Consider the following 16449-nt stretch of genomic DNA (forward strand, 5'->3'; position numbering starts at 1 on the left):
AGCAGGGCTTGAAAGGGCGGGACCGCTGTCAGATGGGTGGCCGAGGCTTAAAGGGGCGGGGCCTTTTGTCGCCCGCGGGAGTTCGTGTGGTCACCTGGGTGAGTGGAGCTTGGCCGGGCATGGCTATTGTCACCAGTGTGGGCGTGTCTCACCAGAGCAGGTCTTGTTTTCCAAATTTTCCCCACACCTGCCAATGACCCCCCCCCCACCATTCCAGCCACATCACCTGAGGGACAGCAGCCTTGTCCCCTCCCTGTTACCCCCAAGGACAGGCTCCATCCAGGACCAGCAGCTCCTTTATTGGGGCCAGCACCATGTCCCCACCCCGCTGTCCCCGTGTCTCCACGCTGTCCTTGTGTCCTCACGCTATTCTTTGTGTCCCCACACTGTCCCCTAGACGTCGGTCTCGGTGACAGTGCCACCCCTGGGGGGGTCACATGGGGCTGTGCCCTCCCCGTCTGGCTTCTCCAGCAGCACCTGGGTCACTCGGGCCTTGTCCTCATCCCCGGGGCTGTTGTCACCCTTGGGGATATCCAAGGTCGTGGCCCTGATGATGTCCCACCACAGCACACCCTGGGGACGGTGGCTCTCCTGGGCTGGCCCTGCTGGGAGGGGACATGGTGATAGGGAGTGACACGGGCAGGGTGACAGGCACAGGGTGACAGGGCACGGTGACCAGGAGGAGTGGCAGGGACAGGATGACAGGGATGTGTGACAGGCACAGGGTGACAGGGTGACAGTGAGGGGGTGACAGGGACAGGGTGACAAGTACAGGGTGACAGGGTGATAGGGAGGGGGTGACAGGAAGGGGTGACAAGGAAGGGTGGCAGAGGGGGTGACAGGAATGGGGTCACAGAGAAGGGTGACAAGGAGGAGTGACAGGGAGGGGGTGGCAGGATGACAGGGACAGGGTGACAGGTGACAGGAGGGAAGTGGCAGGGTGACAGGTGACAGGGCCTCACCTGGCAGCAGGCTGAGCAGGGCCCCTGTCCCCATGGTGCCCAGTGTCCCCAAGGCGCCGTAGTACAGGTAGGACACAGAGTAGAACTCACCCAGGATGGATGGGCTGGGAGGGCACAGCGTGTGACATTACAGGCAACAGGGACATTGATATGGTGTCACAGTCAGCAGGGACAGGGGTGTGACATCACAGGGAATGGGGACTGGCGTGTGACATCATAAGGGACAAAGGAAGCAGTGTGACATCATAAGGGACAGGAACAGCAGTGTGATGTCACAGCCAGCAGGGAAAGTGGTATAATGTCACAGTGAACAAGGACACGGGTGTGACATCACAGGGGACAGGGACAGTGGTGTGACGTTGCAGCCAGCAGGGACAACGATGTGACATCACAGAGAACAAGGACAGAGGTGTGCCACCTCAGGGGACAGGGATGTGCGACCCCAGGGGACAGTGACAGGACTGTTCCACACCAGGGGTCAGGGACAGGGCTGTGCCACTCCGGGGGATAGGGACAGGTTTGTACCACCCCAAGGGACAGTGACAGGGCTGTGCCACCCCAGGGGACAGGGCAACCCCCGTGCTGTCCCCAGCCCTTCTCACCGCAGCGGCTCCGGTGGCAGCGTGGGCAGGGCGGTGCCGCTGGTGGCGTTGGTGACATTGCGGGGTGGGCACAGTGTGCTCGAGGAGGGCAGCACCCCCATGGTGGCTGCGCTGGGTGGGTACAGGGTGGCACCTATGGCCACCCACAGGGACAGTGCCAGCCCCACGGCCAGGCCACCCAGCACCCCCTGTGACAGGACAGAGACGGGGACAGGGGACAAGGGATTGGACAGTGATAGGGACAGAGAACATGGACAGGAATAGGGATGGGGACAGGGAAGGGGATGGGGACAGGAACAGGGACATGGGCTGGGGGGTAAGCAGGCCCTGGGGGGGCTGCAGCCCCCCCCCCCCCCCAAAAATCCCAAATATCCCCGTGGCCCCGATGAATGGCAGAACACCCCCACCCAAAATCCTCCCATTCCCAAAATGTTCTTCCACCAAGACCCCAACCCCAAAATCCTTCCCATTCAAAAATGCCCCAAATCCCCCAAACCCCAACTGCCACCCCCAAAACACCAATTCCCCAAAACCCCAAAATCCCCCAACCCCCAAACTGGAACTCCAAACCCCCAAACCCAACGCCAAGCCTGCACTCACGGCGGTCCCGCAGCGGGGCACGAACATTCCCAGCACGAAGGCGCCCAGCAGGGGCCCGCTGATCACCCCCATCACTGTGAAGGAGCCCTGTGGAGATTTGGGGTCTCGGCAGATTTGGGGTCTGGGAGAGCTCCAGGGGGTGCCTGGCACTGCACCAAACCCCCTCCTTGAGCGCTCTCCAGGTGTCACCAGAGTGTGGCTATTTCCCCGCTCACATGGGCACTGATAGCCATGGGGGATTTGGGGGCTTTTTAGGAGGTGATTTGGGGTCTGTAAGAGCTCCAGGGGGTGCCTGGCAGTGCCCCAAACTCCTCCATTCTTGACGGCTCTCCAGGTGTCACCAGAGCGTGGCTGTGTCCCCACTCTGTCCCCACTGTGTCCTTGCTTGGATGGGCTCTGACAGCACGGGGTGGGGGGGGGGGGGGGCGGGGTTTAAGGGGGGATTTGGTGTATCAGGGGGGTTTGATGTCTCGGGGAGGTTTTGGGGTCTGGGAGGGCTCCAGGGGGTGCCTGGCTCTGCCCCAAACTCCTCAATCCTTGAGGCCTCTCTGGGTGCCACCAGAGCGTGGCCATGTCCCCACTGTGTCCCCGCAGTGTCCCTGCTTGGATGGGCACTGACATCACTGGGCGGGGGGGGGGGGGGGGGGGGCGGTGTTTGGGGTGGTTTTGGGGTTTTTTGGAGGCAGTAGAAGCTGAGGGAGAGGATTGGGGGTCTCAGGGATCTCTCACCTGCAGGACACCCCCTCCCAGCAGTGAGGACAGAGCAGCCACAGTGATGCATGAGGTGCCGTAGGTGAGAGCTGTGGGAATATGGGATTTATGGGATAGGCAAGGCAGGGATGGGATGGGATGGGATGGGATGGGATGGGATGGGATGGGATGGGATGGGATGGGATGGGATGGGATGGGATGGGATGGGATGGGATGGGATGGGAGAGCCTGGCACATCCCAGGTTGGGGTGACACATCTCTCTGGGGGTGACACATCCCTGTGGGCCTGATATTTCAGAGTCTCAAGAGATTTTAGCCTGCTAGCACTGCTAACTGTTTCCCGAGGGAAAAGTTCTCAAGAAAGCCTCTTCTCAAAACAACTATCCTTTTTCAAAACAATCTTTCTCCAGGTGGTGTTCTGCTGTTTCTCTAGTTTCACCAGTGGGATTAGAGAGGTGTTGTTCCTAGTCACCGATCATGTTAAGTCTATCAGAACACCTTATAAAAGGTAGTAAGAATTAGACAATAAAGCCTTCTGAAATACTTGGAGTCTTTTGACTTTCTTTCATGTCCTACAGCGACACATCCCCATATAGGTAACACATCCCTGTGGGGGTGACAGATCTCTGTGGGGGTGACACATCCGAGGATGAGGTGACACATCCAAGGTTGGGGTGACACATCCCTGTGGGGGTGACACGTCCCCATGGAGGTGACACATCCCCTTGGAGATAACATGTCCCTATGGGGTGGCCACAGGCCGGTGGCACTCACAGAGCCCCTTGGAGATCAGCGTCAGCCGCTTCGGGGACAGCGCCGGCAGCTGTGGCCTCACCAAGTCCTCAACGGTGACAGCAGCCATGGCGTTGATGGAGGTGGAAGCCGTGCTGGGGACCAGGGGACAACACTACCCTCAGCCCCAGGGGGACAGCGGGGCATGGGGACAGCAGAGTGACGGCACTGGGAACAGGGGTGTGACATCACAGGGAATGGGGGACCATGGTATGGGGATAGCTGTGTGACAGCATGGGGAATGGGGACAGGGTCTGGGGACAGCGGTGTGATTATCATGGGGAATGGGGACGGGGTGTGACATCATAAGGGACAGAGAAAGTGGTGTGACATCACAGGGAATGGGGACATTGGTATGACATCACAACACACAGGGACGAGGTGTGTGACATCACAGCCAGCAGGGACAGGACAGGAGTGTGATGTCATAGCCAACTGGGATAGGAACAACAATGTGATGTCACAAGGGTGTCACCCCCTACCAGGGGTCCCTGGGGTGGGTGTGGGCCCCCCCCCCCGAGGGTGCCCCCCTCACCTGAGGGTGCCGCTGTAGGCACAAGCCAGGAACAGCCCAGGAACCCCCGGGCTGCTCTTGAAGATGTCCAGCACTAGGTAAGGCATGTACTGCGGGGACACCAGGTGAGGTGGCAGGACCACCAGGGACACCCCAAAAACACCTGGGACCACCCAAAACCCTATCACATTGCCTCGAGGGTCCTGGAGGGGGGGGTAAGAACCCAGGGACCCCAAAACCTCCTGGAAACCCCCCAAACTCCCATCACACTGCCTCAGGGGTCTTGGAAGGGGATAGGACACCAAGGAACCCCAAAACCCCCTGAGAACCCCCCCGAACTCCCATCGCATGGCTTCAGGGGTCCTGGAGGGGACAGGATACCAGGGGAGCCCAAAACACCCTGGGACCACCCCCCCCAACTCCCACCCTAAACCCCAAATTCCCTAAATCCCCCCCCAAGATGCTAGAAGGGGATAAAACCCTAGAGGACCATAAAACCCCCTCTAACTCCACTGTCTTGGGGGGTCCTGGAGGTATCCAGACCCTGAGGAATCCCAAAACCCCCACTGTGACTCCGGAGAGTCCTGGAAGGGGGCAGGACCCCAAGGGACCCCAAAACCCCCTCTTGACCCCAAGAGACCCCAATCCCCAATGTGACCCTGCTGCCTGGGAGGTCCTGGAAGGGAACAGAACCCCAAAACCCTCTCTGACCCCACTGCCTTGTGGGATCCTGGAGGGATCAAGATCCCATGGGACCCCAAAACCCCTTATGTGCCTTCAGGGAGTCCTGGAAGGGATGGAAAGGAAACAGAAAAAAGGGAAAAGGGAAAGAAAAAGGACCCTTAAACCCCCTCTGACCCTGTGGGACCCCAAACCCCCACTGTGGGGTCTCACCTGGTCAGGTGCGGCAATGGCTCCGGCCAGCAGCGGGTCACAGTGGCCATAGAGCGCGAACATGATGAGCCCGCAGGCCACGGCACTGGCCACAATGCAGAACAGCCCCGCCTGATTGACCAGTAGAGCCCTGCAGGAGCCGTGCCGTCAGGGGTCCTGGCAGGGGCACGGACACCAGGCCAGGTCCTGGCAGGGGCTGAGGTGTTATACAGGGTTCCACAAAGGGGTTCAAGGTCCTTGCAGGGTATGTTTAGTGCTGTCAGGTCAGTTTGGGGTCCAAAAAGAGGCTGTGCCAGGTCCTTGCAGAGCACTATGGCTGCACAGGCAGGGGACAAAGCTGCACCCAGAGCATCCCCTCCACCCTGTAAGCCCCCAGAGCGGGATTCGGCCAATTCCCGGGATCCAGCTGATGCCCTGGATCCACAGCAGGATCCAGACAATTCCTGGGATCCAGAGTGGGATCTGGACACCCCAGGATCCACCCCAGGATCCAGCCGATCCCTGGGATCCTGAGCAGGATCCAGCCAGTTCCCAGGATCCAGCAGATTCTTGGGATCCCAAGCAGCCCTGGACAATCCCCAGGATCCAGAGTGGGATTTAGCCAATTCCTGGGATCTAGCCAATCCCCGGGATCCAGCACTCACATCTTGGCTTCCCGCTCGCTCCTGCAGGCCACGTAGCGCTGCACCTGGGCCTGGTTGACGCCATACATGGAGAGCCACAGCAGCGTGCCACCCATCACGAACGTCCACACCGTGTAACGACTTCGCGGGTCCAGGCTGAAACTGGGGGGCACAGGATAGGAGTGACCCCAAAACCCAGCACAGGGGCAGATGGGATGGGAGTGAACCCACAACAGGGGGAGAGGGGATGGGAGTGATCCCTGAACACCCAGGCCAGGGGCTTAGAAGCGCCCACACCCCGCGGAGCTTGGAGGGGACACAGTGACCCCCCAGGAGCCCGGGACTGGTGGGAGGGGTCCTGCAGGGCTGGGGGGTGGTCCTCACTCTGCAAAGTTGAGCCTGGAGCCATTGGCGGCGATGCTCAGCACCTCGGCGGGACCCCCCACCAGCAGTACCCCGCGGATGGTGATGGCGACAAAACCCGAGAGCATCACAAACACCTGGAACACGTCGGTCCAGATGACAGCCTTCATCCCACCCTGCGCCACAGCAAGCGGGGCTGAGCACCAGGGACCCCCGGAGACCCCCAGCCCCATGCTGCCCTGTGCCACAGTGAGTGGGGCTGAGCACCGGGGACCCCCCAGACCTCCCACAGGACACCCTGATAGTCTTGCAGGGCTGTAGGGGGACACAGTGACACCTCAGACCCTCGGGACAGGAGGGGAGGGGTCCTCCCACACTCACGATGGTGGTGTAGAAGGTGCAGATGACCCCCGTGGACAGCAGGGATGCCCAAATATCCAGCCCGGTGACTGGAGGAGAAGGGAAGGTGCTGAGGTGGGGGGGATTGTCACCTGGGGGGGTGGGACAGGGCAGGGGAGCGGCCCCCCCGCACCGCCACACCTTGGTTTAGGATCAGGGAGGGCGCGTAGATAACGATCCCGGTGTAGAGCATCTGCAGAAATAGGAGTGGGGGTCACCGCCCTGTCCCATCGCAGGTGACACCACAAGCTCTGGGCAGTGACACCGCGGGGACGGAGCCGGGAAAACATCGCAGTTTGCCCCGCAAACAGCGTTCCCGCCGCGCTCCGCTCGCTCCGAGCCAGGCAAAACATTGAGGGCGCTTCCCGTGGACTCTGAGGGCAGCGCGGCCACTCCGACTCCCCGCCGTTGTCCCCGCGCTGTTGCCAAGCTCGTTGCATACGCACCGTGGCCACCACGTACTGCACGGTCCCGCACAGCCGCACACTCCTGCTGAAGCGCCGCTCCAGGTACTGCGACAAGGGCAAAGAGCATGTCGGGGTGACCCTGGTGGGTGGGAGGGGATGGGAGTAACCGCCACAACCCCAAGGCAGGGGGTGAGAAGGGGTGGGAGTGTTCCCAATACACAGGACAGGGATGGGAAGAGCTTGGAGTGACCCCCTCAACACCCGGGACAGGGGTGAGAGGGGTCCACACCTTGCGGGGTTGGGGGGACTCAGTGACCCCCCCAGCACCCCAGGACAGGGCTAGTGGTGTCCCATGGGGCTGGAGGGGGACTCAGTGACCCCCCACAACACCCAGGGCAGGGGGAGCAGGGTGATGAGGAATCATTGACCCCCTCAACACCCGGGACAGAGGGAGCAATGTCCACACCCGGCGGGGTTGGGGGAACACTAACTGACCCTCAGAACATTCAGAACAGGGGGAGCGGGGTCCGCACCCCACAGGGCTCGGGGGGCTCTCACCTCACCATACTGACCCCGGACCCGTTAGCGGAGGTCTCCACTGGCCTGACCAGACCCCCCCACCATCCACGTCCCAACCGTGTCCCCTCCGTGCCCACCTCGTAGGTGCTGGTGAGCCCCAGGCGGTAGAAGACGGGCAGGAAAAGCTGTGCGGTGAGTGCGCTGTTGATGAGCTGCGCCAGGCACATCCAGAGGAATTTGGCTCCATATCGGAACGCCTCGGCTGGCACCCCCAGCACCTGGATGGCCGACATGAAGCTGGCCGACAGCGACAGCCCCACGGGCAGTGCCGACATCCGCCGGCCACCCGTGAAAAAATCCTCAGAGGTCTTCTGGCCGCCTTTGGCCAGCCCGTGGAAGAGCCCGATGCCCGTGGAGATCAGCAGCATCAGCGCGAAGACTCCGTAATCCCATAGGCTGAAGGTGAGGTCCTGCACGGCCGGGGGTCCCTGAGGAGCTGGCATGGTGGCTTCAGGGTGGGGAAGATCCCTCCCAAAAACGGGAACCTGCTGCAGGGTGGGACGTGGGGACTTGGCGAGGGGTTAGGCTGGGGCTCGGTGGAGAGACTGGAGGAAGAGAAAATTCCTTGGAATGGGAGCAGCGAGGGAAGGCAGGAGTGGGGAGCGGGGGTTTTGTGCCTCACCCCGTGCCCTCGGTGCCCTTCCCGGGCAAGGGGTGATGGGCAAAGCGAAGGGTCAGACCGGGAACTGCCAGAATTTGGTAGGAGGGATTGCCCCGATCCCTCCGCGCTCCCACTGCTCCGGCCACCAGCTCCAGAGAGGCGTCGGCACCCGAAGAGACCTGGCCAGGAGGGAGAAGGGAGGGAGCAACCCCTCCCCAAAGCAGCACGAACAAGGAGGGGCAGAGCCTCTGGCGGAGCCAAATTTATCTCCAGCCGAGGGGAAAAAACAACAAACCCGAGGGAAAGAAACCTTTACCCAGAATGAGCTAAGCTGTTGTTAGCTGGCAGAGCGGGACGGACCGGCTGTGCCGGGCCCGGGGGTTCCCTGCGAGCGGTCCCCGCCGCGTCCTTGGGAGGTGTTGAGGGGCCCAGCTGTGCCCCGAGCTGCTCCGGGCAGTTGGGAGGAACTTTCAGGGCTCAGGGTGTCAGGGAGGGAGGCTCGGTGGGGAGGATGGAGCTGCGGGCGGCCGCGACCATAACCCCTTCGCTGCCGCACGGCCGCCGAGCCGTGGGAGCGGCGGTAGCGGGGCAAGACCGGTGGCTCCCGGTGGGATACGTGGCACGGGGCGTGGGGCTGGCCCCGCTTCCTCATTCCCTGGCACCGAGGCCACTTTGTCCTGCCCAGGCCCTGGCCAGGGTTTGGGGATTTCCGCGCTCTTGCCCCAAAACCCCGTGGGGGAGGTTGGAGCAGAGGGACAGTTCTGAGGTGGGCACAGAGCTGCTGTGTTGGAGATGTGGCCTCTGATGTGTCACTGTCCTCTCCAGGGTGTCACCACGGGGGCAGCGGCCATTCCAAGGTGTGGCCATGGAGGAAGTGTCCCCTTCCAGGTGTCACTGCAAGGTCACTGTCCCCTACAGCGTCACCACAAGGGCACTGTCACCTCCAGGTCATCACCTCGAGGTCACCGTTTGCTCCAGGCCATCACACCCCTGGGGACACCCTGACACCCCCGGGGATACCCTGACATCCCTGGGAACACCCCAACAACCCCAGGGACAGCCTGACACTGCTGCCGATGGCTTGGGACCCCCGGGGACAGCCTGACATCCCCAGAGACACACCGCCACCCCCGGGCACGCGCATCTCCGTCTCCATGCAGCTACAAGTCGTGCCTGCCGGGGCCGCTTCGGGTGCAGATCCAGCAGCACGACTTTGTGACCCGCAAGCGCCTGTGCCGCCTCTTCGGCAAATCCGTGCGGCGCCTCGGGGGCTGCTGTCCCGCAGATGGGCCACACTTGAAGCTCAAGTACCTGCTGGACGCAGAGCGGCTCCAGCGCCGTTGCAGCGAGGAGATTTTCCATGTGTGATCGCCTGGGTCAGCAGCGCCCATCGCCATCCACGTGTCCGGAGGCTTTGGGGGTGGAAATGTGGGGGTTCAGGAGGGAATTGGGAGGGTCCGGGAGAGCACTTGGGGGTTCCCGAGGGGATTTTGGGGAATCGAGGGGGAGTTTGGGGGGGAATTTCGGAGCTTTAAGAGGGGAATGTGGGGCTAGAGTGGAAATTTTTGGGCACGTGAGAGGGGTTTGGGCAATTCCAAAGCGGGGATTGGGGGGACTAAGAATGGAAATTTGGGGTTTCAGGCGGGGGGAGGTTTCCGGGGGAGGTTCGGGGGATTTGCTGAACATTTGAGTGTTCTGAGGTGGTTTTTTTGGGTGTTTCCCTCCAATTCGGTGTTCCCCAGGCTACTGACTGAGGCGGGGCAGGAGCTCAGTGACCCTGAGTAGTACAGGGTACTACACCAGCTGTGTTAGGCAGTGGCAGGAGGGGAGAGGTGCATGTATTTTTATATTATTATTTATTTTATGTTTTGACATTAGCAATTTTTTAATTCTCTTTTATTTTATTGAGTTTTATTTATTAATGTGATTTCTTTGTTTGTATTTTAAAAAGGTTTTCTCTTTTATTTCTTCAATCTTTATAATTTAATTTTATTTATTTATATATTTACTTTTGTTTTTATTATTTTTTCTTTTTAATTCCTTTTAATTGTAAAATACTATTTAATTTTAATTTTCCTTTTTATTTTTTTAATTTTTATTTTATATATCTATATGAATATATTATTTTTTTACTGTTTAATAACTTTCATTTTAAATTGTTTTATTTTATTTCTTTTTTTTTATTATTCATGTTTTCGTTTTTTCTTTATCTTTTTCCTTACCTTTTTTTACCCCAAGTATGTGGCAGTTTGGCTGTTGGCAACAAAGAAGTTGGAAAATGACAGCCGTGGCCACCCACCGAAGGCCTGGATATAATCGAGAGAGAGCAAAGCCTCTGTACTTTCTGCTCCATTGAAGAACCCGAAGGGAGAAAGCTGTAAGTGCCACGGTGCCGTTTTTTTCCTTTTTATCCCCTAACAGGTCTCATTCTACCCACGTACAGTGTTAGCAGCAATCACTTGATGTCTGGGTGTATTTCAGAGGCACCAATAAAAGAAAGTGTATTTTTTATTCTGTAACTCTCCAAACCTCATTGTTTCGTAAGAAAGAAATCCAAAACAAAGCAAGCAAAAAACCAAAAAAAACCAAAAAACAAAAAAACCACAAACAAAAAACAACAAAAAAACAAACCCCAAACCCCAAAAAACCACCAAAAAAACAACAACAAAAAAACCCAAACAAAAAAACCCCGAAACACCCCAAACCAAACCACAAAAAAAAGCACTCTAACAAAAAAACCCCTCCACACAAACACCCCCCCCGAAAAAAACCAAAGAAAGAGAAAATCTGCCAATATGATTTTAATGAGAATGAAATCTTTACCCTTTAGAAAAGCAGGCTGACTTAATTCTAATTGATTGTAGTTCTGATGTGTCAGGTTAATGAATTTGTATAGTTTGAAACATCGTTTACCATATAAACAAACAGAAAATTTTAAAAATCAATACAAAAATAGGAAAGTATAATTAATAAAAATAGCAATGTAAAATATGAAAAATAATATCAGCAATATAAATAAATACAATCTCTATTATGACATGCTGTGTGTATTATGATATCCATAATATACATAGGTATAGATATAAAACAGAAACGATAATGATAAATATAAACATAATAAATACTAAAATTTAAAATATAGCCTAGCATGAAGGCTTTTTTGGTTTGAATTTGGCGAGTGGCAGGGTTGTGGTAGTTGCGCTTGGGGATCTTTTGGGGCATTTCTTTTGGAGGATTTTTGGGCGGGTATTTTTGGGCCCGTTCTTTTTTACCTTTGTTCCGTGCCTGTCCCCGAGTCCGGGCTGTGAGCTCGGGGCATTCCGCGGTTGGTCGTTTTCCCGTTTCCCCATTGGTCCGTTTTGGATCCTTGCTCCGATTGGTCGTTTTGAAATTCATTCACCCCATTGGTCCGAGAGTCAAAGCCCGCCACCTCGTTCGCTGTGAAAAGGGAGTGTGGGCCGAAGGTCCAGAGCTTTGTGTGAGGCAGCAGCAGCACCGCGGGTGAGTGATCGTGGGTTCGTGGGGAGGGCGTGTTTTCGTTTCGTTATTCCAGAGGCGCGGCGGTGCGAGCCAGGGCACGGCGGGGAGTGCGCACTCCGGGCAGTGCGCACTCCGGGCAGTGCGCACTCCGGGGAGTGTCCACTCCGGGGAGTGCCCACTCCGGGGAGTGCGCACTCCGGGGAGTGCGCACTCCCCGCTCCCCGGAGTGCGCACTCCGGGGAGTGTCCACTCCGGGGAGTGTGCACTCCGGGGAGTGTGCACTCCGGGGAGTGTGCACTCCGGGGAGTGTGCACTCCGGGGAGTGTCCACTCCGGGGAGTGTCCACTCGGGGGAGTGTCCACTCGGGGGAGTGTCCACTCGGGGGAGTGTCCACTCGGGGGAGTGTGCACTCCGGGGAGTGTCCACTCGGGGGAGTGTCCACTCGGGGGAGTGTCCACTCGGGGGAGTGTCCACTCGGGGGAGTGTGCACTCCGGGGAGTGTCCACTCCGGGGAGTGTCCACTCCGGGGAGTGTGCACTCCGGGGAGTGTGCACTCCGGGGAGTGGGCACTCCGGGGAGTGTGCACTCCGGGGAGTGGGCACTCCGGGGAGTGGGCACTCGGGGGGAGTGGGCACTCCGAGGAGTGGGCACTCGGGGGGGAGAGAGCACTCGGGGTAGAGAGCATTCGGGGGAGCGGGCACTCAGAGGAGTGGACACTCAGGGGACACGTCCTGATGGTGGCTTTTTCTCCTTTGGGCTCTGGTTGGGCTCTGATGTGTCAGTTCTTGGCTGTGTCATGTCATTTTTGGGCTCTAAAATGTCATTTTTGGGCACTGACATGCCATTTTTGGGCTCTCACAGGTCACTGTTTGTCTCTGATGTGCCATTTTTGCCTGTGCCTGCCGTGTCATTTTTTTGGCCCTGCCATGTCAGTTTGGGCACTTACATGGCTCAGGGATTTTAAATGACTTTCAAGGAATTCTAAAAGGCTTTTATGGGATTGTAAAAGGCTCAGGAATTCTTAAGTGGCTTTTCTTTTAAGGAATTCTGAATTACTTCTAAGGAATTCTGAATGGCTTTCAACGAATACTGATAGGCTCAGAAGTTCTGAATGGCCTTCAAGGAATTCTAGATGGCTCGGGGGTTTTAAACTACTTTTAAGGAATTCCGAATGGCTTTTAAGGAATTCTAAAGGCCGAGGAATTCTTAAGTGGCTTTTGAGGAATTCTAAATGACTTTTAAGGAATCCTGAATGGCTCAGGAAGCATTTTCCAGCTGGAAAGAGTCATGGAAAAGGCCCCAAGTGCCAGGAGCAGTCAGGGCACTGCTGTCCTAGCTGTTGCAGGAGAGGGGCACAAATGTAATTAACAGCTACAGTCCTAATTGGGAGGTCTTACAGCCACCTGTCCCCTTCTGCTCCAGCCTTTCCTGGGAAGAAGAATCCCTGGGAAGAGTAGGGAGGAATTCTTCCTCTTTTCCAGCTTTGCTGTTGCTGGGAGCGTTTTTTTTAATGCTCTTCAGCGCAGCAGAGAGAATAAAATACGGAATATTTGTGGGCTGGGATTCACCTGCTAGAACTGCTGCAGCCCAGGATATCTTTGGCTCAATATTTGTGGTGTTTTTTCCAGAAGGAACAGCTCAGAGGTGACAGATGTTTGTGTGATGAGGGGAAGGGAGAATTTGGATCCCACAGAAGTTCTGGAGGAATGCAGAAATGTTTATTCCTGTGGCCATCCCCGTGCTGGGAAGAAACAAAGAGTTCACCCTGTTGTGCTGGTTTTTCTTTTTGGGGATCCTAATAATCTTTGCCTTGTTGTTTTTTTTTGTTTTGTTTTGTTTTGTTTTGTTTTGTTTTGTTTTGTTTTGTTTTGTTTTGTTTTTGTTTTTGGCAGGCAAACGGTGAAAATCTTCTCCGAAACCTCTTGTTCTGAGTGAAGCTAAAAAGCAGTTGCTGATCTACAGACTACCTCAGGTCCTTCGGCTGCACCTTAAACGCTTCAGGTGAGGCACTGGGCCCTGAATTTTTTGGGGAAATAGTGGCCAAAAGTGTGCCTTTAACTTCCCTCCATTGCTGCTAAAAGCAGCTGTGTGACTTTTGAGCCATCAGATTTGTGGAACTCCCTCAAACAGGGGTTTTCTGCCACAACTGAATATATTGTGCATATTAATCCTTAATTTCATTGGGTTTTACTCAAGTTTGCAGGCAGCTTGGAAGGAGAAGTCAGTAAGCTGATGAAAGATTTGGTGAAGATGGGATATGGAGAGAATTCAGTGCCCTTATTGGCTCTTTACCTGTTGAATAAGCTCAAAATCTTAGAACAGGTGTCTAAAGTAGTTAGACTGGGTGTGGGAGGGGGGGATGTTCTTGGTGGAACCGAGGATTTTAAAGGTGGTAAGAGGAAAAATCTGGCTCAGAAATACTGCACCTAAAACAAAAAATATCAATGGGAGACCCCACCTGAAATAAAAATCATCAATGGCAGAAGGAGACTTGACCTAAAACAAAAGCCATCAGTGGCAGAGGGAGACCCCACCTAAAAGAAAAATTATTAACGGCAAAGGGAAACCCCACCTGAAACAAAGCCCATCAATGGCAGGAGGAAGAGAGCAATCAGCTTTACCTGCCCGAACAGCTCCACTTTGGCCCAGTTCCTTACGTTTGGTGCTTGGCATCCAATAATATTTCCCACGGGAGAGACATTTTGGGAAATTGGGGATTAATTCCCCTGATTTGTGTGGGTTTCCAAGTGCCAGCAGCAGTCACATTCCCTGCCCGTGTAGATGGAATTCCCCCGCAATTCCAGAAGCCGAGTCCATGTTTGAAATCCTTGGATTTGTAATAATTCCAACACCTGTTCCCAGGGTGCAGGACAGGTAAAATTGGAATTTTAAGGTGGTGGGGGTTTTTTGTTTGTGGGGGTTTTTTTTGTTTGTTTGTTTTTGGTTATTTGTTTTTGTTTTGTTTTGTTTTTTTTAATGCCATCCAAGCCTCTCATGCCAGGCCTGGCCTGGAAATGTGTCAGAGCAAGGAGAAAAAATTCCAGTGGGTTTTTTTGGGATGGGAAGCACCTTCTGTCCCTAAGCTGATGTTAATTCCTGGCTTAGAAATGGGGAACAACCCCCCACTTTCCATTATCCTGGCAGTGTTTGCATGGGTTCTCTCAGCCTGGCAGATTCTTGGGCAACAGTTCCATGGATTTTTGGTGTCTTGTCAAACCAATATTCCATTTATTGCAGCTGGATTGTGGAGCATCCTAGAATCTGCTAAATTCATCCGTTGAAGTCATAAAAATCCGCATTCATTGCATATACAGTGAGTGATTTATTAATTGATTTTGGGGGGGTGTCAGAATGAATTCCACATGAATTCCATGTACTATTAATGATTATTATTGATTTTGGGGGCTGCTCACAAACTGACTCCCCAGCTTCCCATCCAGGGAGGGAACGAGGATGAATTCCCAGGAAAACACTTGCTTAAAAATCTGCTTTTCCATGCAGGATGGGCAGGATTTTCCCACTCCTGCGGGCATAGTTAAGGCTGTTCTCCATCACTTAAAAAAGTAAATCACAGACTAAATTCCAGATTCCTGGCAGGGAAGGGAAGGCGTTTTCCCTCATTGTGGAATCCCCTGGCAGACAGGAGGGATGTGATTCCTTTGGACAGAGGAGCCAGGCTGGAGTTTGGGTGGATTCCACTTCATTTTTCTGGAGTTTTTTTTCAGCAGTTCTAAATCAGATATTTCTGAAGTTCTTTCAGCAGGTCTGTATCAGCTTTTTCTGGATTTTCCCCAGCAGCTTTAAACCAGAATTTTCTGGATTTTTCAGCAGTTTTAAGTGAGATCAAGTTTCTGCTCCAAGCTCATTCCTGATGTCACTGCCAGTGCAGACCTAGCGTGTCCTTCTGAAGGACAGCAGCAAGTGACTAGAGAATCCAATTAATTAATTAAGGGCTACAAAGGAAGGACCTTGAGGGTCCGAGGAGGAGCCAGGGGGGATTCACCCAGGGCCGATCCTTGTGGGTCCCTTCCAGCTTGGGATATTATGGAATTCCTGACTTTTCCTGGCTCCTCAGCAGCTTTTCATTCATCCAGGTTTGTTCCAACTCCCCCAAATCACGCCTGGATCCTCTGCAGGGCCTGGCCCCAGGCTGACCCTGGGCTGGGGGGGATTAGTGGGACCAAATCAAACCTGAGATGAACTGCAAAGTGCTTGGAACATCCTAATTAATCCCCTTTTCCCACAGAAACCATGTCTGCAGAATTGGAATTATCCCCACTTTACACAGAGCTGCAGGTTTTTTATAGCACGTTCCAACAGCACCTTTGGAAAAGAGCCTTTTGGAAGGTTTTTATGGGGTTTTTGAGGGAGGGTGTCCCTAAGCCTGAGGGCAGCTGCTCCCACAATGTCTCCAACTCCAACCCCAGGGAAAAGACCCAAATAATGTGAATTCCCAAGCCCAGGAACCCCAGTGGCACTGCCTGGGACCGGGAGCTGCTGCTGCTCCTCCGCAGCACCTCAGAGCAGCCGGGGTGCAACCTCTAGCTCCCAGTGGCCCCTATGCAATCTGTGAGTAACTCACAAGCGGTGAGTAACGCCCACCCACGGTGGCCCCAGCCCCGGGCTGTGCCGGCCCCAGCCCAGGGCACTCAATGCTGTGCAACACCCAAAAGCTTCTCCTCCCACCTTGGCCATCATTCCTTCACCTGTCGCAGCTTTCTGCAGACTTTTCCCAGGAAGCTCTGTGCCTGGAGTTTCATCCCAATCTGGATTTTCCCTCACAGGAGCAGCTGATGGGTCTCAGGGTCGAGCTCATCCCTCTGGGTCTCAGGTGTGAAATAGAAATCATGTTTTTATGTTTTTGGAGGGTTTTTAAAATATCTTTACGCTTTTTATGCCTTGCTTTTTGTAAGCCGAAGTTT

The 16449-nt window shown here is 55.1% G+C and overlaps 1 protein-coding gene and 1 long non-coding RNA gene across 2 annotated transcripts; one reads left to right on the forward strand and one right to left on the reverse strand.

The window, feature by feature from the left end:
* Positions 1-339: 339 nt before the first annotated feature.
* Positions 340-8172, reverse strand: SLC5A5 (solute carrier family 5 member 5). Its single transcript, XM_040054216.2, has 15 exons — positions 8069-8172; positions 7524-7991; positions 6907-6972; positions 6602-6653; positions 6443-6510; positions 6083-6237; positions 5720-5860; positions 5076-5205; positions 4203-4291; positions 3650-3762; positions 2894-2964; positions 2165-2251; positions 1565-1752; positions 963-1066; positions 340-602 (listed from the first exon to the last, which is right to left on the reverse strand). Exons 2-15 carry the CDS (start codon positions 7887-7889, stop codon positions 394-396), a joined length of 1839 nt encoding a protein of 612 aa, XP_039910150.1. The 5' UTR covers positions 7890-7991; positions 8069-8172; the 3' UTR covers positions 340-393.
* Positions 8173-13404: 5232 nt separating this feature from the next.
* LOC131378473 (uncharacterized) lies at positions 13405-15885 on the forward strand. Its single transcript, XR_009207520.1, has 3 exons — positions 13405-13528; positions 14765-14840; positions 15774-15885. It is a non-coding gene; the product is annotated as an uncharacterized LOC131378473 (long non-coding RNA).
* The last annotated feature ends 564 nt before the right edge of the window (positions 15886-16449 follow it).

The sequence above is a fragment of the Hirundo rustica genome, unplaced genomic scaffold (assembly GCF_015227805.2).
Source record: "Hirundo rustica isolate bHirRus1 unplaced genomic scaffold, bHirRus1.pri.v3 scaffold_61_arrow_ctg1_1, whole genome shotgun sequence".
In the NCBI taxonomy this organism is placed as follows: Eukaryota; Metazoa; Chordata; class Aves; order Passeriformes; family Hirundinidae; genus Hirundo; species Hirundo rustica.